The sequence below is a fragment of the Salvelinus sp. IW2-2015 genome, linkage group LG22 (assembly GCF_002910315.2).
Source record: "Salvelinus sp. IW2-2015 linkage group LG22, ASM291031v2, whole genome shotgun sequence".
Classification (NCBI taxonomy): Eukaryota; Metazoa; Chordata; class Actinopteri; order Salmoniformes; family Salmonidae; genus Salvelinus; species Salvelinus sp. IW2-2015.
This window is the reverse complement of record NC_036862.1, coordinates 12,723,257-12,749,888: the sequence shown is the minus strand read 5'-3', so window position 1 is coordinate 12,749,888 and position 26,632 is coordinate 12,723,257. Positions and strand designations below refer to the sequence as shown.

The window sequence follows — 26,632 nt, the reverse complement described above, 5'->3', positions numbered from 1 at the left end:
GGCACCACTCCCCCAGGCTGGATGACTACTCTAGCCCGGACCCTCCAGAGTGCAGGCACAGGTTGAACCGGGCTGTGAGTGAGCACTGAGATCTGGTGCATACCACTCGCACCTCTCCCATAGGCTCAATGCACACATTCGCCCGGCACGAGCGGAGCGCAGGCATAGGACTGCACCCTCCCAGCGCCCCGGAGACACAGCCCGCAGAGCCGGCGCAGGATACCCTGGACCGAAACGCGTAACGGGAGACCAGACACGCTGAGCCGGCACAACACGCCCTGGCTGGATGCCCACTTCGCATGGCACTTGCGGGGAGCTGGCCTATAGCGCTCCGGGATATGAACGCGTACTGGCGACACCGTGCGCTTAACCGCATAACACGGTGCCTGACCAGTAACGCGCTGCTTACGATAAGCACGAGGAGTGGGCTCAGGTCTCCAACCTGACCTGCCACACTCCCCGTGTGCCCTTCCCCCTGTGCCCCCCCCCCCCCCCCCCCAAAAAAATGTTTTGGGGCTGCCTCTCGTGCCTGTCGCGCTGCCGCTACCAAGATCGCCGCCGCTCAGCTTTCGCTGCCTCCAGTTCTTCCTTGGGGCGGCGATATTACCCAGCCTGTGCCCAGGGTCCCTTACCGTCTAGTATCTCCTCTCATGTCCATGAGTCCATAATCCTCTGCTCCCGTTTCCCAGCCTGCTTGGTCCTTGGTTGGTGGGTAGTTCTGTAACGGTTGTCGTTGGTGGAAGGAGAAGAGGACCAAAGTGCAGCGTGGTACGTATTCATAATAATTTTAATAAAGAATAAATACTGAACAAAAACAACAAACCGACAAATGAACAGTTCTGTAAGGTGCAAACAAAAAAACACTAAACAGAAAATAACTACCCACAACCCATAGTGGGAAAACAGGCTACCTAAGTATGATTCTCAATCAGAGACAACAATCGACACCTGCCTCTGATTGAGAACCATACTAGGCCAAACACATAGAAATATAACGACTAGAACAAAACATAGAAACACAACATAGAATGCCCACCCCAACTCACGCCCTGACCAACTAAAATAAAGACATAAAAAAAGAACTAAGGTCAGAACGTGACAGGCAATCCTCTCTCTCTCTTCAATTCATGCACTTTGAAACTATTCTGCATAATGAAAAGCGCTTTACAAATGTAATTTATTTGTATCTTTATTTAACTAGGCAAGTCAGTTAAGAACATATTCTTATTTTCAATGACGGCCTAGGAACAGTGGGTTAACTGCCTTGTTCAGGGGCAGAACGACAGATTTTTTMATTTTATTACTTTGTCAGCTCGGGGATTCTATCTTGCAACCTTTCGGTTACAAATCCAACGCTCTAACCACTAGCTACCTGCCTATTATTTTTATTATTACTACTACAATTTGACGTTTGCGCTGCACCCAATCCTATAGCTGTACAGCAAATCTCAAACTTTGAGCTGGGACTCCAGTAAGGAATGGTTCAAAGCTTTCGAACCCCCGCACATGCACGCGCGAACATAATCGCTGCGCAAATGTAGCCTGTCATTATCACAGAAATAAGAATTCATACAGCATAAACAGTGATGCATTTTCAAAACGCAAGACACAGAAATAAACTGACATTTACACCTGCATTTTGAACTGAAAGTAAATTTGTAAGTAATTTTTAGCTGAAAGTCAATTTGCTTACTGTTTCATACACATCCATAATATGGAAGCCCATTTCCGCCACAAATGTTTTTTAAAAACATCAATACTATCTCAACATTTCTAGATACTAAGTCAACATTTTTAGGATACTAACTCGAAGTACTAACTTTACATTTCGAGATAGTAGAACATACATATAGGCATAGTCACGGGAAGTAGGGGTGCTACAGCACCACCTGAAAAATCAGAATAATTTCTTAAATATTTTTTATTGTTATTATTATTATTATTTTGTATTTCTGAAGTAGTGCACTGGGCCTTTAATAGTTCCCCTCCCCCAAACTACTTCTCACGGCTATGCATATAGGATATATTTCTTCATTTGTAGCATTATGTGGCAATTTCCTGAGATCATCACAGCAGGGCAAACTTGTGGCGAACTGGCATATGCCCAAACACATTTGATTCAGTTTAATAAAAAAATTGAAAAGAGGGACAAAGTGCTGTTGTTTAGACTGATTTGCCTCATGATTTGTCAACTCGTGCACAATTAATCTGTGCTTCAGTTTAAATCAACTGTAGCCTACTGATAACCACAGCTGCAGGTAGCCTAGAGTAGCCTATGCTCTCTGATCCTCTTTGCCTGGGGAAATGAAGTGGTAACCTCCTGTATTTATAGCCTAATCTATGTATTTACAGCATAAAAATAGGCCTATTTATTTGCTTTAAGAGAAAATGTGAATGTGATTTATYTTCAAATTTCAGTCCAAATTATTGACTGGAATGAATCAATCAACACAATATTGATGAGATAATGTGTGCGTAACATTTTAATTACAGATGCAAAGGCCTACATGCATGATGCAACCCTGCACAAAGCAAACTCAGCCCTGTTAGTTATATTGTCCAATCGCAGTTGTTGTCAATTTTTGTTAAACCATATGACCCGATTGGAAATAAATCTGGTCTCATCATAGCCTATATAAAACCGTTTTACAACAGATGTATTACTATGTCATACTCTATACAACTAGTTTTACCTGGTTCGGTTAGCCCAGTGGTTCTCGAACCTCTCCACGGGGACCCCAGACGTTTCACAATTTTGTTGTAGCCCTGAACAAATTCATGTGATTGTACTTGTCGTAATGTGTGTTTTGTCCTATATTTTTATTTTATTTCTAAAATGTTTAATCCCAGCCCCCGTCCCTGCAGGAGGCCTTTTTCCTTTTGGTAGGCCGTCATTGTAAATAACAATGTGTTCTTAACTGACTTACCTAGTTAAATGTGGTGCCACCACTGAAATCACCCTACAAATGAAGAAACATATCCGATAACTATCTAAAAATGTTGAGTTAGTATTTCAACATTTTAATTTAGAATCGACATAAAAAATATATACTGTATAATAATTCTGGCGGTAATGGGCTTCCATAGCTTCCATACATCTACACTACCGTTCAAAAGTTTGGGATCGCTTAGAAATGTCCATGTTTTTGAAAGAAAAGCACATTTTTTATCCATTAAAATAACATCAAATTGATTAGAAATACAGTGTAGACATTGTTAACGGCAGATTATTAATGGAATATCTTCATAGGCGTACAGAGGTCCATTATCAGCAACCATCATTCCTGTGTTCCAATGGCACGTTGTGTTAGCTAATTCAAGTTTATCATTTTAGAAGGCTAATTGATCATTAGAAAACCCTTTTGCAATTATGTTAGCACAGCTGAAAACGAAGTTTACAAATGTAACCACGGTTATGTGAGCTATATGGATCACTCCAATATACTGGTATCACTCTGCGGCGGAAGGATACATCCGAGGTGAGGATTTACAGATTTACTCCCGTGTACACCTGTGTCACGGCTGGGGTCCGCCCCTATACAGTATATAGACTCCATGGCCGTGACACACGTTGAGGCACCTTTAGCACCGTAGAGGATTGGAGTGATCCATATAGCTCACATAACCGTGGTTACATACGTAACTTTCGTTATGTTTCACTATATTGGATCACTCTAATATATTGGAACCAGATTAGTCGGTGCTAGAGGGACCTGGCCAGCCAGCGTCAAAGTCCCAGCACGGGACCGAGACGCAGGGGCCGTCAATGTGGAAGGGGGTCCCCGTCACAGTCCCAGGAAGGGGAGGTGACGCCCAGGACCGCTGAACCAACCGCAGAGGGAGGTGCCACATTTACCCGATAGTACCTAGTAAAGGTGCAAGGGGAAGCCAAGCTGGCCACAGCACAGATATCAGTGAGGGGCACTCCTCTCAGTAGTGCTCAAGACACAGCCACACCTCGTGTTGAATGTGTCACCACAGATCCCAGCACTGGCCTCCCAGCCAAGGCGGTATGCTGTCGTAATCGTGTCCACAATCCAGTGAGAGAGCCTCTGCTTTGATAGCCCAGCCCCCAGGACTCTCTCACCATAGCAGACAAAGAGCTGGTCTGTTCTCACTGACCATGTCCGCACCACATAGGCAGCCAGTGCCCGCACAGGGCACAGTTTTCCGGAGGGAGGCCCAGACTCCCCTGCCACTGCCGGGGAATTGTTAGCAGAACCTCTTTGGGAGGAATGAAAGGTTGGGGTGGAGAGATATACTCCTCTCACCGGGGTCCATCCGGCAGGACTCAGAACTTACCGAAAAAGCATTGAGCTCACCCAACACTTCATGGAAGTAATTGCTACCAAGAAAGCCACCTTCATAGAGAGGTGTTTCAGGGAGGCAGACTCCAACGGTTCAAAAGGCGGCTTTGCCAAAGCTGCCAAGACCACATCCAGATCCCGGCTCACCATTGAGCGGCTCCTAGTTGAACGCAGGCGACAAACCCTCTTCATAAACCTGGAGACCAAGGGATGGCGCCCCACTGGCCTGTCAATCCACCCCACATGGCAGGCAGATATAGCGGCCAAATACCTTCTCACTGTTGAGGCTGCCAAGCCCTCATCCAAGCGAAATTGCAGGTATTGGAGGACATACTGCACCCCGCATGACTCGGGCACAACCTCAATAGCAGAACAACTTCCAGCACAACTGGTATACCATGGTTGTAGCCGGTGCCCTTGCGCCCTTGTGCTCTGCATGGTGTTCATTACGCCCTCCTGTAGTCCTAACATGGACCATTGGTGCCATTCAGCGGCCAAGCCCACAGACTGAGGCGGTGCGGTCTCGGACGCCACAGAGTTCCCCAGGCAGGTCGGGTCTCAGGGGCCGTTGCCAAGGTGTCCCAGACAACAGGGACAGGAGAAGGAGAAGGAGCAGACGATGCTCAGCAGCAGCAGCAGACGATGCTCCGCCATCGTGGTCCTGTCCAGCACAGCCTAGTTTGAAGGACACAATTATTATTTAAATAAAAAATCATTATTTATAACATTGTCAACATCTTGACTATATTTCCTATTCATTTTGCAACTAATTTCATCTATGTTTTCATGGAAAACAAGGACATTTCCAAGTGACCCCAAACTTTTGAATGGTTGTGTATGTGCTTTTAAGAAATAAAAACATGTAGGATATGAGCATTATACATCTATAGTTGTAGCTAAATCCATTTTAACAAGAAATAGATGACAATGGTGGTAATGTCAACTCGTATTTGTTTCCCAACGTCTATGACTGATGGTGTAGTCTGCTAAAACAATTGGCTCATAGTTCAATGATTGGGAGTTCTCATCCCACAAGTATTAGTGCACAAGGTGAGACCCAGATGCAGACACAGGAGGCAGATGGTTAGAGTCTTAGTTGTTTATTTATATCCAAAAGGAGTAGGCAAGAGAATGGTCGTGGACAGGCAAAAGGTCAAAACCAGATTCTGAGTCCAAGAGGTACAGAGTGGCAGACAGACTAGATGTCAGGGCAGGCAGAAAGGGCAGTCCAGAAAAAACAGGCAAGGGTCAAAACCGGAAAGACTAGGTGTAACGATCGTTGTTGGAAGGATGGTCGGACCAAGATGCAGCGTGGGGTAGGTTAATCATTTTTATTTATGATAACCGGCACAAAACAAGAAAAAGTAACAAACAAAACGTACAGCTTTGTAGGGCTAAAAAGCAACAATACAAAATCAAGATCCCACAAACAGGTGGCTGAAGGCTCCGGACTGGGAACCGTCGCTGGAGGCTCCGGACTGGGAACCGTCGCTGGAGGCTCCGGACTGGGAACCGTCGCTGGAGGCTCCGGACTGGGAACCGTCGCTGGAGGCTCCGGACTGGGAACCGTCGCTGGTGGCTCCGGACCTTGGATCCGTCGCTGGAGGCTCCGGACCTTGGCTCCATCGCTGGAGGCTTCGGACCTTGGATCCGTCGCTGGAGGCTTCGGGCCATGGTTCATCGCTGGATGCTCCGGGCCATGGATCATCACTGGAGGATCAGGGCCATGGATCATCACTGGAGGCTTCGGGCCATGGATCATCACTGGAGGCTTCAGGCCAGGATGTACTGGGCCGTGGAGACGCACTGGAGGTCTGGAGCGTAGAGCTGGCACAACGCGTCCTGGACAAATGACCACCTTCGCACGGCGAGTGCGGGGACCTGGCACAGGACGCACTGGGCTGTGAAGGCGCACTGTAGAGCCGGCACAGGATGTACTGGACCCTGGAGGCGTACTGGAGACCAGGAGCGCTGAGCCGGCACAACCCGTCCTGGACAGATACCCACTTTAGCACGACAAGTGCGGGGAGCTGGCACAGAACGCACCGGGCTGTGGAGGCGCACTGGAGACACGGTGCGTAGAACCGGAAAACATGGCACCTGAACGGTAACCAACTCCACACGGTGAGTACAGGTAGTTGGTTCTGGTTCCCATCTTGGCTCCGCCAACCACCCCGTGCACCCCTCCCCCCCCAATTTTTGGGAGGCTGCCTCTCGGGCTTCCGTCGTGGCCGCGAACCCCGGTGTTGTCGTTGTTGCTCCTTCGCTGCCTCCGCCTGCTTCCATGGCAGGCTTCTGTCTCCTGCCATGATTTCGTCCCACGTCCAGGATGTCCTCCACTCCTGGCTTTCCTCCCAGGCCCAGGATCCCTGCTCCTCCTGGGCACGCTGCTTGGTCCATGGGTGATGGGATCTTCTGTAACGATCGTTGTTGGAAGGATGGTCGGACCAAGATGCAGCGTTGGGTATGTTAATCATTTTTATTTATGATAACCGGCACAAAACAAGAAAGAGTAACAAACGAAATATACAGCTTTTTAGGGCTAAAAAGCAACAATACAAAATCAAGATCCCACAAACAACAGGTGGGAAAGGGCTGCCTAAATATGATCCCCAATCAGAGACAATGATAGACAGCTGCCTCTGATTGGGAACCATACCAGGCCAACATAGAAAAGAAAAAACTAGACTACCCACCCTAGTCACACCCTGACCTAACCAAAATAGAGAAATAAAAGGTTCTCTAAGGTCAGGGCGTGACACTAGGAAAAGAGAATAGAAAACAGGAGCACGGGAAAAACACGCTGGTTGACTTGAAAACATACAAGACGAATTGGCACATAGAGACAGGAAAAACAGGGATAAATACACTGGGAAAAATAAGTGACACCTGGAGGAGGTGGAGACAATCACAAGAACAGGTGAAACAGATCGGGGCGTGACAACACGGGGCAGATTTTTTATGTTTAAAAAAAAATCCTTTATTTACTATATTAATGCCGTACCCACACAGTTCTAATTCTATCAAGTGAAATCATACCTGTGAGAGTGTCGCCCTGGTAGTAGTTGTAGGTTTTTATACAGTACCCAAGACCAATATGTGAGTTAATTTGACCATTGGAAAAAGAGCCACTGCGTAAATACTGCTATGCAGGTTGGATTGAACTGAGCTCTTAATCTTCATTTTCTAGGTGATAATTGTACTTTTCTTCCCAACACAATCAAACTCGCCACTTTTAGTTCTAAACCCGGGAATTACCTCAGGTTCGTTCAGCCATCCTTATGGGAAAAATGAATGGGGAAAGAATAGGGTTTCGGAATAAATGCTGAAAGTAAGGTCTGAGGTTAACACAGGTTTAGGAGATCTTATACATTTTGTTCTATGAGATATTAGCAGTCAATTAACATGACCTTTATGAATTATGAGCCTTTATGTGCTTTAAAACATAAATTCTTCCAAAATTCACACAAAGTGACGTTAGCTGATGAAGATGATCTCATAGAACCAAGATAAGGTCTCCTTAACCAGTGTTTACCACATACCTTATTTTCAGAGTTCTTTGTCCAACGAACCATGCCTACAAAAAGACTCCATTACTATTTCTCTCTAACACAATACCGCAATAAATGAGAGTTCACATATCAAAGATTTTCTTTACACCCATGGGGGATTCAAAATTAAACTGCAAGTGGCAATACACACAGATCAGCTTCCTGTTTAAAGTGGTAACGGGAAATTGTTCTCCTTGCAAAGCATGTAAATGTTTGAATCAAATTATTATATTAATCTGACAATCCACAATAATCGCAAGTAATCATACTCATTGGGGTTGAGTAAGCTTTAACAAAACATACAACTCTATGCACAATGAGTACTTTTAACAATAAACAAAAAAAGAATACATTTACTGGAAAAACTGCAGATGTAAACTTTGTATCTGCACATTTCTTCCTGTAAATTTGTTTTTTTGTCAAATATTTGGTGGAAATTGTTCAAAGTACTGTGCATATAATTGTGTGGTTTGTTAAACGTTTTTTTTAATACATAAAGTGAAAATCGGAGTATCAGTTTAATTCTATTACTATGGAATTGCCAAACGAACTACATTAACCTGAGCTATCTCTTGAAAACCCTTCTCCGTATGTAACGTTTTCAGCAGTTAATGAAAAAAAAGATAAACTGCTACAGTAAGTGTTGCACAGATCCGCGAGCTGTGTGTGCCTCTAATTGTCGAACTACACTTCCTCCCAAATTTCACTTGGCTTATGCCAAGCGTGTTCGGAGCGAGCTAGATTGCTAATTAGCACAGATGGCAGCCTATGTTTTCTGTAAACAAGCGATGTAACATGGAGATATGGCCTTGTGGGAACACTAACCATATTAAGGAGTGTAGTAATTTAATGTACCCTTTGTTCAACAGAAGATACTATGTCAATATGTGCTAAAGCAGTCCCGATTAGAAGATACTATGTCAATATGTGCTAAAGCAGTTAGCGTCTATGAATTGGGTAAACCTCTGCTAGTCAGATGTCTGTTTTGACAAACCGGTTTTTCGGCAGGCAGGTATTCTAATAGCACTTCTGAGACTGACTCCACCCATGTGAGCAGTCCTATTGTGGAAAACGAATAGAGGGTATGATGACAGTGATAAAACATGTGAAAAACAAGCCCACTAGGTTCAGAACCATATATGAGATGGATGTTTCTAAACAAAAGTGCTTTTGTGACGAACCAATTAAAGTTGGCAAGTGCCACCTTTAACGTGTTCTGCTTATTTCTCTGCAATATTCCATTCTTCCTCTTGTGTAGTTGTGAACTGAAAATGATGAGTACACTTTTGAATGACCGATGTGGATGTATTCACCATGCAAAGCTTGGCTTTAGCCCATGCATGACTCCATTAAGGTGACCAGATTTCTAAAATGAAAACCGGGGACATTTCCAGTTCGGCAGATCAATATATAATTAAAATATCCAATGTTATTATCTATGAAATATAAAGGGGGACAATTCCGGTTTCATGTATTTAGTCTAACAGGCACACTGTGATAGAGAAAACAACTATATTACAGAAACACTACAGACAAGACAGAACTGTCCGATCTGAACAGCCATTCAGTGGTCCTGGTAGAATAAGAGCAGAAGACAACATGAGCAAAATTGAAAAAACAGACAATAGTATATGTGAAATAGTTAACAACATAATAAAGAAATAAGATGCTGATGAGATTGGTAACTACATAATATACTTATACCAACCTAATCTGTATATTTCTCAGAAGAAGGTATTTTCTTCAGGATTGCTCTGTCTTTGGCCAGCTTCTCCATGAACTCCTGGCAGGGGAGGTTGAAGTTCGTCTTCACAATAAGTATGGCCTTGATGGTAGGAACAGTGYACCTATTTCTTACTGCTGTCCATAGATCATTCATTTGGGAGAACACTCTCTCGACTGGTGCAGTGCTTACCTGGAAGTAAATAACAGACACTAATCTAGTCTAATCTAGTCTAATCTAATCTAGTCCTCTGACCAAAACTGGAATGAAGTTGTCATCAAGTCTTGCAGTCAATTTAGCCTCAACGTTTCTCAGAATTGCAGCGGACTCCACAGCACAGTGGTCCTGGCCTCCAAGCATCGTGATCGTGTCACTGAATACGGTCAAGTTTCCACGGACAAAGGCCAGCAAAAGTTCAGTCAGTGGATCTTCAAACAATGTTCACAGGACAACAGAGCATTTGTCTTCCGAAATAAAAAAGGATTTCAATGGCACATACATTTTCAGCACTCTTTCTAGAACAGGGAGCATGGACATCCAGCGAACATTGTGTAACCGATGTGAAATGGCTAGCTAGTTAGTGGTGGTGCGTGCTAATAGCCTTTCAATCGGTGACGTCACTCGCTTTGAGACCTTGAAGTAGTGGTTCCCCTTGCTCTGCAAGGGCCGCGGCTTTTGTGGAGCGATGGGTAACGATGCTTTGTGGGTAACTGTTGTTGATGTGTGCAGAGAGTCCCTGGTTTGCGCCCGGGACAGGGCGAGGGGACGGACTAAAGTTATACTGTTACATTGGTGCCGTGACCTGGATCACTGGTTGCTGCGGAAAAAGGAGGAGGTCGAAAGGGGGGTGAGTGTAACCGATGTGAAATGGTTAGCGGTGGTGCYCGCTAATAGCGTTTCAATTGGTGACGTCACCTGCTTTGAGACCTTGAAGTAGTGGTTCCCCTTGCTCTGCAAGGGCCGCGGCTTTTGTGGAGCGATGGGTAACGATGCTTCGTGGGTGACTGTTGTTGATATGTGCACACACACTGTTGTTGACTGTTGTTGATATTATCACACACACACACACACACACACACACACACACACACACACACAACACACACACCACACACACCACACACACACACACACACACCACACCACACACACACACACACACACACCCCCACCACCACCCACACACACACACACACCACACACACACACACACACACACACACACACACACATACGCACACACACACACACAACATACCCCCTCTCTCTGTTTATTCTCATCATGATCCTCCAGTCCCAGTGTTCTTGCCAAAGTCCTACAGGTAACACATAAATAAACCTCATCAACAGTGCAGCCAAACAGGGGCTCACCAGCGTTATCCTCTGGTGTTGTTGTAACAATATGTAGCCTTGGGCTTGTCATTAGTAACCGGGTGCTTAATATGGTTTGAGTTCTTTCTATGTCTAGAATAAAACATTTCTACAGCAGGTCCCAGGGTCTTAGTTAGATTTAAAGACTAACAATATTTTGTTTCTAATTCCCCTCGATTGTCTTCTCTTTTTTGAAATCTTAGTTACCGACTCACCCTCTATAATTTCCAGGTGAACAAAAATGAGAGCAGTTGTTGGTAAAGTCAATCTATCCGGTTTATTGCCAGTTGCAACAGGGAGACACCTCCAGCACAGAAGCAGAGAAAATGTCTTACTGGCCTGCTCTGAGAAGGTCCTTATAACCTAATCAGTAGATACTGTAACTGTTCTGTATACACCAGCCTTACATGCTGACCACACCGCTCGCGTTGCAAAATAAATTTACACATACATGTTATTCAATCATTGCACCCACACTGCTCGTGCGCACCAACGAGCGTCTGCGTTGCCAAGCACTAAAATAGAAGTCAGTTCTATTTGTGACGCTGAACGCGGTGCAAGTCCTGCCTCTCCTATATCCTCATTGGTTTATAGAAGCAGATACCRACGTGCCAGCTCCTCATTGGTTATACCCACGTGGGTGATTGAAAGATGAACTGAGGTCGGTCAGTTGTGGGAATACACCTTATTATGAAAGTTAGTTGCCAATCGCCATATAAAGTCCAAAGAAGAAAAAGCCTGGAAGGAGGAGAGATGACTAGAAACGATTCGGTGCCGTTTTATGTGTGGATTCATTGTCGGAGTTGAGGACCTTGTGCATTTCAGGTAAAATACCAACTCAACGTTTATATCCCAGGACAAATTAGCTAGCAACTGCAAGCTAGCTAGCTAAATTGCCATCAGTGTTTAATGCTTTTTGACCTGTCCCCAAATTAATATAATTGGTTCAGAGTTTGTTTTGATATTTCAACCTGCGTGTCGTGATGGCGTTTGGTGAGGGGGGACAAAATCAATTTGCGCACATTGGTGCACACAGACGTACACGCGCGTCCGGTTTGGGCATGGTGTTATGCATCCTTTTAATGGTCATTTGTGTCTATATGAATAGCTAATGATGTCCCTGTTGCCCCTCCCAGGTTGTGTTCGTCACCATTCAGATGGGTATCTCTAAGGGGAAACTGAAACCTGAGGATTTCAAGTCTAAAGTGGAAAACATTCTGAAGACGGGGAGCTGAAGACAGCTAGCTAGGTTAGTCAAGAAACATTTACACACAAAGATGGAGCTTGGAAGCAGATGCACTGTAAGCAGATGTGTTGTATTTTTGTGTTTGTCAGTGTTTTATTGTGTGTAATTCAGATGTTGACACCTCAAACTGTGTGTGTCTCATGTCTTTGTGGTGTCTGGTTCTGGGATCTACAGGAAGCCAGTGATGGGGATGTGGGAGCACCTTTGTGAGAAGGTGAGACCAGAAGACATGCCTCATATCAGACATTGTGAATAGGGATTAAAGGGAGACTATGATTGTATCCTTCTACAAAAGACCACAACACGGGTGTGTCGCAAAAGGTTCACAATACCAACTCCCTTTGGCATTGTCTAGTTGTGCTTGTCATCAACTTAGACCACATTACCCTGGTGAGTCATGACATAGACCAGTCACTGCTTCAACATTTACTCTACATTTTAGTCATTTATCAGACGCTCTCATCCAGAGCAACTTACAGTAGTGAGTGCGTACATTTTCATAGTTCAACAAGCGCATGGTGCGGGAAATAAATGGAATAGAATAGAAATATCAGATTAAGAATACAATAGAAATATTAGGATAGGATAGAAAAGTACTTTAATTTGCCCATATGCTTCCAGCTAGAAATGTATTTTTCCCAACCCCCCCAAACAACAAACAAACATGGTACACCATGTGTCGGTGCTTTTCCTCTGTCAGGCAAATGTGTGGCTGTAGACAAGAGCCAGAGTCTCTATGTGGGAGGTGAGTCAACAACAACAGAACCCCCCATAGCAACATAACTTCTTCCTCTTACATAGCCTATTCTTATCTTGACTCTTGTGAGGTGCTGCTTATGGTCACGTTTGATGAACGTGTACTCGCCCTCCAGKAGCTGAGAGCCTGAGACCTTTCTCTCTCTCCTCTGCCACAGATGCAGCGGGACGGCCTGTTAACTAGGCTCCTGGCAAAAAGAAGAATGACTTCTCCTGCAGTGACCGACTGGCGAGAGGACCTGTACTAACCTCTAGACCAGTCTGTTCAACTGTCCACCAGTCTGTCCTGACCTCTAGTTCCAGCGCATCTTCATACTCACCAAACAGAAAAGTGMCCCAAATAGTGGGTTGAAATAAGGAATTTGAAAATGATAAAAATCAATGGAGACAAACAGCAGAGAAAGTGTTCTGTGTCCACTCACTGTATGAAAGGTGATTCTCGCTATGTTGTAGATACACTTTATGACCAGGTGTTGTACAGGCATGCATTGCACATRTTAATCGTGCCTGATTGTCTCTCTCAACTAGTTTGTTCTGAACCTTGAGCTGCAGTTGGCGACARCTGACCTGTGTTTGTCAGGACACCCTGGGCTCGTAGCAGAGCTGTGTATCGATCTGTGAGCGGGCTCTGATGGAGGGCCACAGCGTGGTGGTGGATAACACCAACCCAYATCCCGAGTCTAGCAAACGGTACCTGTCTCTGTGCTCCTACTAGTGTGTGGAGCACWTTTGGTTTGTAATTCATGAACAACCTAAACCATGTACATAGCAGATGGTGGTAAATCTGCTACATGCATGAACCTAACCCTCCAGGTATGATGCTGTCAGCCAGAGTTTGGACGTGTCCTGTCGCTGCTTCAACTTCTCTGCCTCTCTGGAGCAGGCCAAGCACGACAACAGAGTAGGTCTCCTCTCTCCATCTACTGAACTGCATATACCAGATTACACATGATTCATTCTAGTAGAGAAGGAGGTGATGTGAACTTGGGACCTGATCGCCCACACAGTATAGCCCAATCTGGAACTTAAACTACAACCATCTGGTTCAATGTCCACTTCTTAATCCTTATAAAGTACAGGCCATGGGAGACACCCAGTTCAATATAGGCTCTGAGGTGCTGCCCTGATGCATAGTGTTGTTCATTATTGGGCTCTTCCTGTGCTTTACAGTTCTGTGAGATGGCCCCCTCCACCACTAAGCACCTCAAAGTCAATGACATGATCTTCCACAGTCACAAGTAAGTGACATTGGATATTATCAAGGGACTTCACAGCATCACATTCTCAAAGTAGGGATTCACTTGCCTCTACATTGGGTTGAAAGGATCAMAGCACACTAATATAACAAATATGTKTTTATGGATTTTATGGTTTACACAGCCAGCCCAATTCTGATATTTTGCCCAATAATTAGCAAAAGTGTTGATCTGATTGGTCAAAAGACCAATTAGTAGAAAAAGATCAGAATTGGGTTGCTTGTATAAACGCAGCATATACATATGTCATGTAAAATAAATGCATGTCCGAAGGTATTTGCCCACTCTGAACAGACTTTTTCTCTCCACACAGGAAGAAGTTTGTGGCGCACAGTCTATTGGAAGGTTTTTCAGAAATCCTGCACGTTAATTTTGTCCCAACCTTTACAGACAGCCAATCAGAGGCCCTCTTCAGGCAGTTCTCTGAAGGCTGATTGGGTGGCTGGCATTCTAACGGTATTCTAACCTAAGATTTGTCAGAATGTTATTGGTGCAGAGTAATTTCAGGAAAATAATCTAGCAGTTGTACCCTGTGGCTGTATGTAGGCAAACTATTTAGTTACCTGCTGCTAATCAACAAATCACTGTTATTGTACTACACACATTTGAAGGTACAGATGTTTTAACTAAATGTAACCACAGCAGACAGCATTTTTGTTTGATTTGCTTGAGTTTCATATCATGTTTTCTTGTCAGATATACAGTACTTGTTTCCAGAAAGCCTAAAAAGTAAAAAACCATGAGCAATGTTTAATTCATTTTATATTTTAATAAATTGTTATTAATTTGATTCATTTTACAATGGGTCCTATTCTGTAAAGTAGGGAAACGGGAAAGGCATTTTTTTATGCTAGTAAGCAACCGTCCTAAAATGGCGCTACTAAATCAATATTTTAAGGTTTTTGTGAGAATTCAAGTTGAAACTCAGTCGTCCATAGGTAGAAACTCCAGCTCCGTCCCCAAGTGCTGTTTTAACCATGGCAGCAAGTGGAAGACACTAATGTGGAAGTCCCTTGCATCAGGAGGGGGCCTGTCACTACTGTCTTGTGGCTCACACACGTTCTTGGTGCCCCAGCTCACTACTCCCACCTGCAGGATAGATAGAATAGAACCACAGGTGTGGATTCATTCCTATAGTTGAAGTCGGAAGTTTACGTACACCTTAGCCAAATACATTTAAACTCAGCTTTTCACATTTCCTGACATTTAATTATATAAAAATTCCCTGTCTTAGGTCAGTTAGGATCACCACTTTATTTTAAGAATGTGAAATGTCAGAATAATAGTAGAGAGAATGATTTATTTAAGCTTTTATTTCTTTAATCACATTCCCAGTGGCTCAGAAGTTTACATACACTCAATTAGTATTTGGTAGCACTGCCTTTAAATTGTTTAACTTGGGTCAAATGTTTCAGGGAGCCTCCCACAAGCTTCCCACAATAAGTTGGGTTAATTTTGGCCCATTCCTCCTGACAGAGCTGGTGTAACTGAGTCAGGTTTGTAGGCCTCCTTGCGTGCAGACGCTTTTTCAATTCTGCCCACACATTTTCTATATGATTGACGTCAGAGCTTTGTGATGGCCACTCCAATACCTTTACATTGTTGTCCTTAAGCCATTTTGCCACAACTTTGGAAGTATGCTTGGGGTCATTGTCCATTTTGAAGACCCATTTGCGACCAAGATTTAACTTCCTGACTGATGTCTTGAGATGTTGCTTCAATATATCCACATAATTTTCCTGCCTCATGAAGCCATCTATTTTGTGAAGTGCACCAGTCCCTCCTGCAGCAAAGCACCCCCACAAAATAATGCTGCCACCCCCGTGCTTCACGGTTGCGATGGTGTTCTTCGGCTTGCAAGCCTCCCACTTTTTCCTCCAAACATAACGATGGTCATTATGGCCAAACAGTTCCATTTTTGTTTCATCAGACCAGAGCACATTTCTCCAAAAAGTACACTCTTTCTCCCTATGTGCAGTTTCAAACCGAAGTCTGGCTTTTTTATGGCGGTTTTAGAGCACTGGCTTCTTCCTTGCTGAGCGGCCTTTCAGATTATGGCGATATAGGACTCCTTTTACTGTGGATATAGATACTTTTGTATCTGTTTCCTCCAGCATCTTCACAGGGTCCTTTGCTGTTGTTCTGGGATTGATTTGGACTTTTCGCACCAAAGTACGTTCATCTCTAGGAGACAGAACGCGTCTCCTTCCTGAGCGGTATGACGGCTGCATGGTCCCATGGTGTTTATACTTGCGTACAATTGTTTGTACAGATGAACGTGGTATCTTCAGGCGTTTGGAAATTTCTCCCAAGGATGAGCCAGACTTGTGGAGGTCAACAAAAAAAATTCTACGGTCTTGGCAGATATTTTTTGATTTTCTCATGATGTCAAGCAAAGGGGCACTGAGTTTGAAGGTAGGTCTTGAAATACATCCCCAGGTACACCTCCAATTGACTCAAATTATGTTAATTAGCCTATCAGAAGCTTCTAAAGCCATGGCATAATTTTCTGGAATTTTCCAAGCTGTTTAAAGGCACAGTCAACTTAGTGTATGTAAACTTCTGACCCACTGGAAGTGTGATACAATGAATTATAAGTGAAATAATCTGTCTGTAAACAATTGTTGGAAAAATTACTTGTGTCATGTACAAAGTAGATGTCCTAACCGACAGGCCAAAACTATAGTTTGTTAACAAGAAATTTGTTGAGTGTTGACAAACGAGTTTTAATGACTCCAACCTAAGTGTATGTCAACTTCCAACTTCAACTGTATATGCCTGGTCATTGAATAGAGTCATACAAAAAGTACACTTAGCTTGGCCTAATGAACCAAACACCAGATACTGGTACGTAGTTCTATATGTTAGTATGAAGTATGCTTATCATGGAGAAGATTTAGTGGAAGGGGAGTTTCTCACTTGAAAATACCGCAGTCTGTTAAGAAGGAACAGAGCGCCTCCAGAGTCACCTGTCGGGAAAAGTTGGATCATACCACGCATGAGAATAACATAAAGGTTTATCCCATTATTTGTATATGAATTAATGTATGTGTTCCCGAGTTGTATAATGTGACTTCCCATGCTGTCTATTCCTACAAACATACCTTTGCACGTTACAGCATCTATATGATTGGCAGATCCGCCCGAGCACAGAAACCTGTCTGGCACGTATTCATTCAGAGTTGCATTGTGAGGAGTTAGAAGTGTGTTCTCAGCCTGTTTAATACAGTCAGGCCTCTGCAAATAGGAACATCAAACAATGGTGCTACCAATTAACACCGCGCCCTTCACACGACACCCATCACAAACATGCACATCAATTAGACATAATTTGCAGGCATACATGAAGACAAACTGTCTTATTCACAAAGTACATTTGTAGAACTTCACTCCTCATACACAAATGGTAGTAAATGCAGAGCCAACGATAGAGATTATATTGTAGAAGGCCTGTGGATTTGACCTATGACCTTTATGAATGTGTGTTTGGTTGTTGAGTACCACTAACCTTACTCCCTGTATGAATGTGTGTTTGCTTGCGTTTTGCATCCTTGACTGTAGCCCCCTTGTTGATGAAGTAGGCTCTGGTCTCCTCCATGGGTAGCAGGGCTTTCTCTGCAGACACACACTCCATTAACCGGTTATTATACACTCACCAATGTATGATTTATTCCACCTCTCTCATCAACGAGCTGTTTTCGCCCACAGGACTGAATGGTTTTGTTTGGTACTGGATCTGGCTCACCAGGGGCGGCAGGTAGCCTAGTGGTTAGAGAGCTGGGCCAGTAACCGAAAGGTTGCTGGATCCGAATCCCCGAGCTGACAAGGTCAAAATCTGTCATTCTACCCCTGAACAAGGCAGTTAATCCACTGTTCCCCGGTAGGCTGTCATTATAAATAAGAATATGTTCTTAACTGACTTGCCTAGTTAAATAAAAATTAAGGCACCGACGATCATACCACGCTCAAAGTCGCTTAGGTCACTTGTTTTGTTCATTCGAACAGTAACTGGATGCCTGTCTGCCTCGTGACTCACTGTCTGAGTGATCCAATTTCATGAACGGGGTGGTGTACCTAATAAACTGGCCGGTGAGTGTATATATATATATTAGAAATAGAACTCGAGTCAAGCCCAGACATGATCTGATTCATGGGTGGATGACACCAGTCATGGCCAGCAGAACCAAGTTCAACTAGTTGAGTTGGGCTTGTCAAGCTAAAAAAAAAAAAAGGATTGCACTCCGTCTGCTTGTTCAGGATGAGTAGTAATCATCTTACCGTGTCGTTCACAGGTGGAGTTGGGACCCATCTTCATGGCTCGGTTGGCGGGCTTGGTGCACGGCAAGCAGATGGGCCTGTAGAGAACACATACCAGATAAACAACACAGGGAGGTACAGGAAGTCATGTAGTTACACAAGAATAGAGTTCAATAAAGTACTCGTGTTAATATTGTAACAATGAGTAACAATGTCATTGCTGGTGAATGATTTGACCAAGTAGATGGAATCGTGGTGGTTTGGAATGAGAACGATGTACAAGGGAATGATTTCATGAGCTAGTGTTGCTGCTCGAACCCACCTCGCCGTCCATGACAGCTGGATCTTTTCAACCTTGACCAGAGCAATGTCGTAGTCATAGAACTCTTTCACGTTCTTGTGGCTGAGTCCATCAACGTTGTACTGTGGGTGTGGGATCACAAACAGCACCTTTGCTACCACCTTTCCTTCATAACCTGGGGGACATTGGCATGAGGTTGATACTTACTAGTAAGCATTACTTGGGGATGAAAGGTAGAATAGACATCACCTATTTAATAATCAGTAGTCTGTGTTATCTATCGTCCGTGTTATAGATTAGTATTTCTAAATGGGCAGACACACTGCCAAATGACCCATGAACATTTTGAAGTCAATGCAGATACCTATGTGCAATTAGGTAGGATACTGACCATGCGTCACAGTCACTTTCTCTTGGTCCACTTTCCCCCCAAATCTGATGGCAGAAAAGCAGTGAGCTGCGGTCAGGATCCAGTTCTGGGTCACGATCGATCCCTGGCAGGTCTCAGACTTAGCGCCAGTCTGTAGAGGGATGAATAGAGTAGATTGTGTTTACTGTACATTCCTTGGTACTGTATTTAGTTATGTCTTTGATAGAGTTTATTGTGTACAGTCTTCTATGTTCTGTTAAATAAGGCTTACTGTGATGACATTGACATGCCACGGCCTGGTATAGGCTTTCTTGGTGGGCCCAAACTCCTCCTGATTCTCTGACACATCTTCCTGTGCCACCCCACACATGGTCACACTTTTATCACCTAGAAATAAATGCACCCTCACTATTACATTTTACTTCATTCTGCGTGGTTCAGKCATTCTATTGCTAAATATACTACATACAAAGACATTGATACAGAATTTGTACCAAGAAATGATCAAATGCACTTGTTACAGTAAATCTAATGATGACGCTAAGACAACCCACTGATCATGCTGTTGAACACTTCTCCCAGCTGTTTGTAGTCCTTCAGAATGAACAGGTGCTTCTCATGTCTCTTTCTAGAGGCAATCAGATTCAGCTCGTTCTTATTCACGTTGTCCCCAACACCAAACACGTAGATATCTGCATAAAATACACACACGCACGCACGCACGCACGCACGCACGCACTGCCAGTAGAATTCTTGTGTTAACTAGCTCCAAACAGTGCAGTAGAATGTCTTGCTGTTACTGCTCAAGACAGTGCAGGTAGATGTTAGTGTTCTATAGCTCCAGCCATGTTGCCAGTAGAAATGTCTATGGTGTGTTTCACTAGCCTCACAGCAGGTATAGTATGGATGGATGGCTGTGTTACCTGCTCAAAGGGCAGTAGCACATAGTCTTCGTGTTCCTAGACTCCAGCACCTTGTCACGTGAATATGGTCGTTTGGTGTTATGAGCTGAGCTCTACAAGCATCCTAGGAGAACATTATTGTGGTATACTCCAGCAGTGCAGTAGAATTCTTTGTTTACCTATTGACCAACACTGCAGTAAGATGTCTTTGTGTTATTCAAGTTTCCAAGCACGATAGCAGTGATGTGTAGTGGTTACTTAAGCTTCAACAGTGCAGTAAGAAATGTCTTGTGTTACCAGCTTCAACAGCAGTAGAATGGTATTGTGTTACTTTTGCTCCAACAGTGCAGTAGAGATGTAATTGTGTTACTCAGCTTTCAAAGGCCAGTAGAGATTGTATTGGCGTTAGACTATCTCCAACAGTGCAGTAGAATGTTTGTGTTACTATTCGCTACGCGAACAGCTGGCAGTCAGAATGTCTTGGATGTTTTCTTAGCTCCAACAGTGCAGTAGAATGTCGTGTTTACTTCAGTTCCAACAGGATCGCAGTAAAGAATGTCCTTGTGTGTGACTAGCTCCAGCGAGTGCGTAAGACACTCGTTATTGTGTTACTCACCTCCTAGAGTAATCGAGTTAGGATAAATGCTCTTTGGTGTTAACACTAGCCTCACCAGCATGCAGTAGTCTTGTCTGTGTTACTTAGCGATCCCAGCAGTGCAGTAGAAATGATATTGTGTTACTAGCTTGCAACAGCCAGTAGAATGTATGCCTGTTAAGCCTTTGTCTTCAGACTGCCAACAGCTGCATGTAGAGACATGTATTTGTGTTACCTCAGCCTCCCTAAACAGGGCAGTAATAGAGTAAATGTCTTCGTGTTTATGACTCCAGCTCATTCAACAGTACAGTAGAATGTAATGTGTTACTAGCTTTCCACAGCGCCAGTAGCATAATGTATTGTGTTTACTAGCTCCAACAAGTGCAATAGAATGTTCTTGTGTTACTAGCTTCAACAGGCCAGTAGAATGTATTTGTGTTTAACCTAGCTCCAACAGTGCAGTAGAATGTCCTTGTGTTACATTTTCAACAGGCCAGTAGAATGTATTGTGTTATCTATGCTCCAACAGGCCAGTATACATGTATTGGTGTTAACTAGCTCCAACAGTGCAGTAGAATCGTCTTGTTTACATAGCTCCAAACAGTGGAGTAAGAAATGGTTATTGTGTTTACTAGCGTCCAGCAGTGCAAGTAAGAATGGTCCTTGGTGTTACTATTTTCAACAGGCCAGCTAGAAAATGTATTGTGTTACTACTCTTGAGCTCCTAACAGGTCGTCCCAGTAGCGATGTATGTGTTACTAGCTCCCATAACAGGTGCAGCTCAGAATTGTATTTGTGTTAGCTAGCTACAACAGTACAGTAGAATGTTATTGTGTTATAAGCTTAACAGGCCATTAGAATGTATTTGTGTTACTTAGCTCGCAGCAGTGCAGTAGAAAGTGTCTTGTGTTACTAGCTTCCTAACAGTGTAGTAGACAATGTCTTGTGTTACTCAGCTCCAACAGCTACATGTAGAATGGTTTGGTGTTACCTAAGCTTCTCTAACGAGTGTCGGTAGAATATGTAATTGATGTTACTTAGCGATCAAGCAGTTGCAGTAGACGACTGTCTAGTGTTTACTAGCTCCAACAGTGCAGTATAATGTTTTGTGTTTTACTAATCTCACAGTGCAGTAGAATGTCCTTGTGTTACTAAGCTCAGCAGTGCAGTAAGAATGTCCTTGTTGTTCTAGCCTCAGCAGTGCAGTATAATTTATTGTGTTCCTGCTCCAACAGTGCAGTAGAATGACCTTGTGTTACTAGCTCCAACGTGGGAGTGAGAATCGATGTTGTGTCTACTATCTCCAACAGTGCCAGTAGAATGTCTTGTGTTAATAGCTCAAACAGGCCGTAGAATGTATTGTGTTTAATCTTAGCGTCTCCTAATCAGTGCATGTAGAATGTATTGTGTTACTTAGCTTCAACAGGCCAGGAGAATGGTATTTGGGTTTACTATACTCCAATCAGTGCAAGGTAGAATGTATTGCGTGGTTACTAGCTCTCCATACAGTGTAGCTAGAATGTAACTGTTGTGTACTTGTGAAGTCACCAGCAGTAACTGTAGAATGTCTAGTTGTTACTAGCTCCAACAGTGCATTAGAATGATCTTGGTGTTACTAAGCTCCAGCAGGTGCAGATAGAATGTATTGTTCGTTACTATAAGCTTCCAAACAGTACAGTAGATGTCTTGTGTTTACTAGCCTCCAGCAGTGCAGCTAGAATGTATTGTGTTACTAGCTTCAACAGGCCAGTAGAATGTTTGTGTATTTACTAGGCTCCAACAGTGCAGTAGAATTCGTATTGTTGTTACTAGCTCGACAGTGCAGTAGAATGTCTTGTGTTCTATCTCCAACAGTGCAGTAGATGTATTGGTGTTTATAGCTCCAGCCAGTACAAGTAAAGGACTGTATTGTGTTACTTTGAGCTTCAATCAGGCCAGTAAGAATGCTCTATGTGTGTACTAGCTCCATGTCAGTTGCAGGTGGAGATAGTGGTCTCTGTGTTATTAAGCTCCAAAGTGTCGTAGAATGTCTTGTGTTACTAAGCTCGACCAGTAAAAGTAGGAAAATGTATTGTGCTTACGTAGCGTTCCAGAAAAGATGCAGTAGCAAATTGTTATTGTGGCTTACTCAGCTCCAACAGTGCAGTAGAATGTCTAGTGTTACTATAGAAGCCAACAGTAGCAGTATAAGATGCTTTTGTGTTACTTATCTTTCCAACAGTGCAGTAGAATGTCTTGTGTTACTAGCTCCAGCAGTGTGAGAGATTGTCCTTGTCGTTACTTAGCTCCCATGCAAGTGCCAGTAGAAATGCTATATGTGTGTTTAGTGTAGCCTCCAATCAGTGCAGTAGAAATGCTCTTGTGTTCTACTCAGCATCCACAGGTTGCAGTAGAGATGTCTTGTTTGTACTTAAGCATTTCTCAAGGTGGCAGTAGAAATAGTATTGTGTTACTAGTCCAGCAAGTGCAGTAGAAAATGTATTTGTGTTACTGAGCTCAAAACTGCAGTAGAATTCTTTGTAGTTATGCAAGCTTAGCGTCCAACCAGTCGCACGTAGAAATTGTCTTTGTGTTACTAGCTCTCAGCAAGTGCAGTAGAATGGTTAGGTGGTTAACTAAGCTCAGCAGGTGCAGTAGAATGCATCTAGTGTACTGAGGTGCTCCAGGATATGTATAGGGTCGGAATGTCTTGTGTTACTGTCCAACAGGGCAGTAGCAATGTCTTGTGTTACTAGCTCTCAGCACATGTCGTCAGGTAGAATGTCTTTGGTGTATAACCTTAGCTACAAGCACGCAGTAGAATGGTATTGTGTTACGTCAGCTGTCCAGCAGTCGCCAGTTAGAATGTCTTCGTGTTTACTAAATCTCCAACATTGCAGTAAGAATGTTCTTGTGTTACCTAGCTTTCAACAGGCCAGTAGAATTATTGTGTTATCTAGTCCAACAGTGGCAGTAGAATGTATGGTGTTTACTGCCTTCACCAGGACCAGGAGAAGGGTATTCGGGTTTCTACTTATCTCCCCAAAAGTGCAGTAGAACAATAGATATTGTGTCTAATTTTTAAGCTCCAACAGTATAAGAAGTAGAATGTCTTGTGTTTACTAGCTCCAGCAGTTACAGTGCCAGAGATGTTAATGTGTATCGTTTGTTAAGCTAGCTCACCATGTGTATAGAATTTGTCTTGTGTGTGTAGCCTAGCATTCTAACAACAGTGATCAGAGGGTAGACATGTTTGTGTCTCACTTACGCTCCCAGCAGTGGCAGTAGAATAAGTATTGTGTACTCAGCTTCTGCCGACAGTTAGCAAGTAGAAATGTGTTGGTGTTCTATATCCAAAGAGTAAGCAGTCAGAATAGGTATGTTGTGTTATACATCTCGAAGGTACAGAAAGCTATCCCATGCAGTACAGTAAGAAATGGTAATTTGTGTTACATAAGCTACTAAGCGAGCCTCTTGATTAATCTTCCCAAGGACCGTTGGCTATGGTCAGATGCTGTGTAACTGAATCGTACTCTTAGTGTTACTTTCGTCGCAGCTTTTGGTCTCAGTGGTTTAAAGCTCCCTGTGTAAAATTTCCTCATGCAGGAAGCAGACCACTAGGCAGCTTGTCTCAGAAGTGTATGTCGGGTGGGGTGTCTCATTCCTAACCAGCCCCTATGTTTCTGGCAGTACGGTAGTAGACTCCCAGTAGATCATGTTTTGGTTGTTAAACCTATAGCCTATCCAATTCTCCACAACAGTACATCTTACAAATCTCTGCAGTAGAGATGCTAATGCGTGTTACTTAGCTGAGTTCTCAAATTGGCTGTTCGGATGAAGTAGGTTAGGCATCACAATACCATTACAGTTGACAGTTAGACTTACATGTAAATGTGCTTTCAGCAGCCTCGCCTAACAGCTGCAAATGGTATGGGAAGCTAAGGAAATCTAGTGTTACACCCATACAAGCCTCTCATAACAATGCTAGGGTGTGAGTTAACTGTTGGAGCCTATGTATATATGTGGTTACTAATCGTGAACAAATGTAAGCAACATTATCTTACTACACTATATCGCAGCAGCTTTCCTCACCGTAATGCAGGGCGCTCTGCCCGTAGAATGTATGGTTTGGGTGATTGCTTGAAAGTGGTACCATCCAGAAGACTCACCACAGCAGTGCGTGAATGTCCTTTGTGTAGTTAACTAGCTCCACCAGAGCATAAGTAAGACTATGCAGTTAGAATGTATTGTGTATCTAGAGCAGCTTGTCTCACTACGTATGTGGCTCTCCCTCGAAACAAGTTGTGTAACTGACACGTCGCAGTAGAACATGTATTGGTGTTATCTGCAGACATGCTAAGCTACCGTTTGCCCTCAGAGAGGAAATGCTGGAGCAAGTTGGCATGTTCTATTGGTGTTTCCTACTGATGTAACCTGACCTAAAGCACAGTACCAGCAAGACGCAATACATATCTGAGCAGCTATGATCTCAGTGTGGCTACTGGGCCTGTTGAAGCTAGTAACCCCTGGTGTAACTGACACTAGCAGTCTGTCTACAGTGTGGCTCCACTGTGTAACTGTGACCCATAATAGCATTTATAACTGTAACTGGGGCGCTGAGCTTAGTAATACCGAATAACATTCTACAAACTGCACTGTTGGATATACTGCAGTTTGAGTCTAACAGTGTGAGCTCCTTATAACTGACACTAACAGACATTCTAACTAATGCAGCTAGATGTATTCTGCAGTGTTTAAAATCGCAAAATAGCACAAAGCACTTGTCTCAAGTGTGGCGTGAAACCTCTGTGTAAACTCGTAGCCTCTAGGAGCTAGTAAACACGTGACGCAGCTTTGTCTCAGTGTAGGCCTTCCCACAGCAACTTGAGTGAAGTAATTTCCTAAACATAGACACTGCTCACTTAGACAGCGTTTGTCTTCCATGTGTTAAGTGGCTGACTATGCTATCTCGTTTGGTAAACTGACCTATGGTGCAAGCTACTTTGTCTCAGTGTGGCATCCCCTGTGTAACTGACAGCGATCTAGCAGTTGTCTCAGTGTGGGCTCCCTGGTGTAAACTGACCACTGCACGAGATAGAAATGGTCGAGTTGCTTTGTTGTCTTACCAGTGATGGCTCCATGTGTAACTGACGCTAATGCACTTTGTCCTTTCAGATGTGGCAATACCACTTGGTAGGTCACTGACCTGACAGCTTGTCTCAGTGTGTCTCCGCTGTGTCTGAACCTTAGTGCAGCTTGTTCTCAGTGTGGCTAGCAGCGCTGCACGCTAGAAAAATTGGTGTTACCCGACTAGTTCTTAATTCTTTAGCTCCAGCAGTGCGTAATTGTTAGTGTTACTAGCTAGCAGCTATGCAGCTTGGCCCATCAGTGTGGAGTGCTGCCTGTAAATATGTATTGGACTGTTGTACCTAAGGCGTTAACTAGACATAGACTTGTCCATCAGTGTGGGGCTCTACCTGTGTCATACATGCGACTATCCAGCAGTAGGCAGTAGAATAGGTATTGCAGCTTGTCTCAGTGTGGCTCCCTGTGTAAGAATACATCTGTCCGTCAGTGCCAGTGTTGGTTGTGATACGTGCCCCTAGCAGCTTGTCTCAGTGTGGCTCCCTGTGTAACTGACCTAGCAGCTTGTCTCAGTGTGGCTCCCTGTGTAACTGACCTAGCAGCTTGTCTTCAGTGTGGCTCCCTGTGTAACTGACCTAGCAGCTTGTTTCAGTGTGGCTCCCTGTGTAAACTGACCTAGCAGCTTGTCTCAGTGTGGCTCCCTGTGTAACTGACCTAGCAGCTTGTCTCAGTGTGGCTCCTGTGTAACTGCTGCTGACCCGTCTGACCCTAGCAGCTTGTCTCAGTGTGGCTCCCTGTGTAACTGACCTAGCAGCTTGTCTCAGTGTGGCTCCCTGTGTAACTGACCTAGCAGCTTGTCTCAGTGTGGCTCCCTGTGAAACTGACCTAGCAGCTTGTCTTCAGTGTGGCTCCCTGTGTAACTGACCTAGCAGC

General features: G+C 43.9%; 1 protein-coding gene across 1 annotated transcript in view; it reads right to left on the bottom strand.

Annotated features, from left to right (window-relative positions):
* Positions 1 to 14,959: 14,959 nt before the first annotated feature.
* Positions 14,960 to 26,632, bottom strand: part of si:ch1073-280e3.1 (complement C2) — a 20,320-nt gene continuing 8,647 nt past the window's right edge. Inside the window, exons 10-18 of the mRNA XM_024014102.2 lie at positions 19,693 to 19,830; positions 19,410 to 19,525; positions 19,160 to 19,289; positions 18,790 to 18,943; positions 18,489 to 18,565; positions 17,719 to 17,825; positions 17,315 to 17,447; positions 17,130 to 17,179; positions 14,960 to 15,299 (exon numbers count right to left, since the gene is read on the bottom strand). Coding sequence (XP_023869870.1) covers positions 15,135 to 15,299; positions 17,130 to 17,179; positions 17,315 to 17,447; positions 17,719 to 17,825; positions 18,489 to 18,565; positions 18,790 to 18,943; positions 19,160 to 19,289; positions 19,410 to 19,525; positions 19,693 to 19,830 — 1,070 coding nt within the window. The 3' untranslated portion in view covers positions 14,960 to 15,134. The remainder of the gene's footprint in view (positions 15,300 to 17,129; positions 17,180 to 17,314; positions 17,448 to 17,718; positions 17,826 to 18,488; positions 18,566 to 18,789; positions 18,944 to 19,159; positions 19,290 to 19,409; positions 19,526 to 19,692; positions 19,831 to 26,632) is intronic.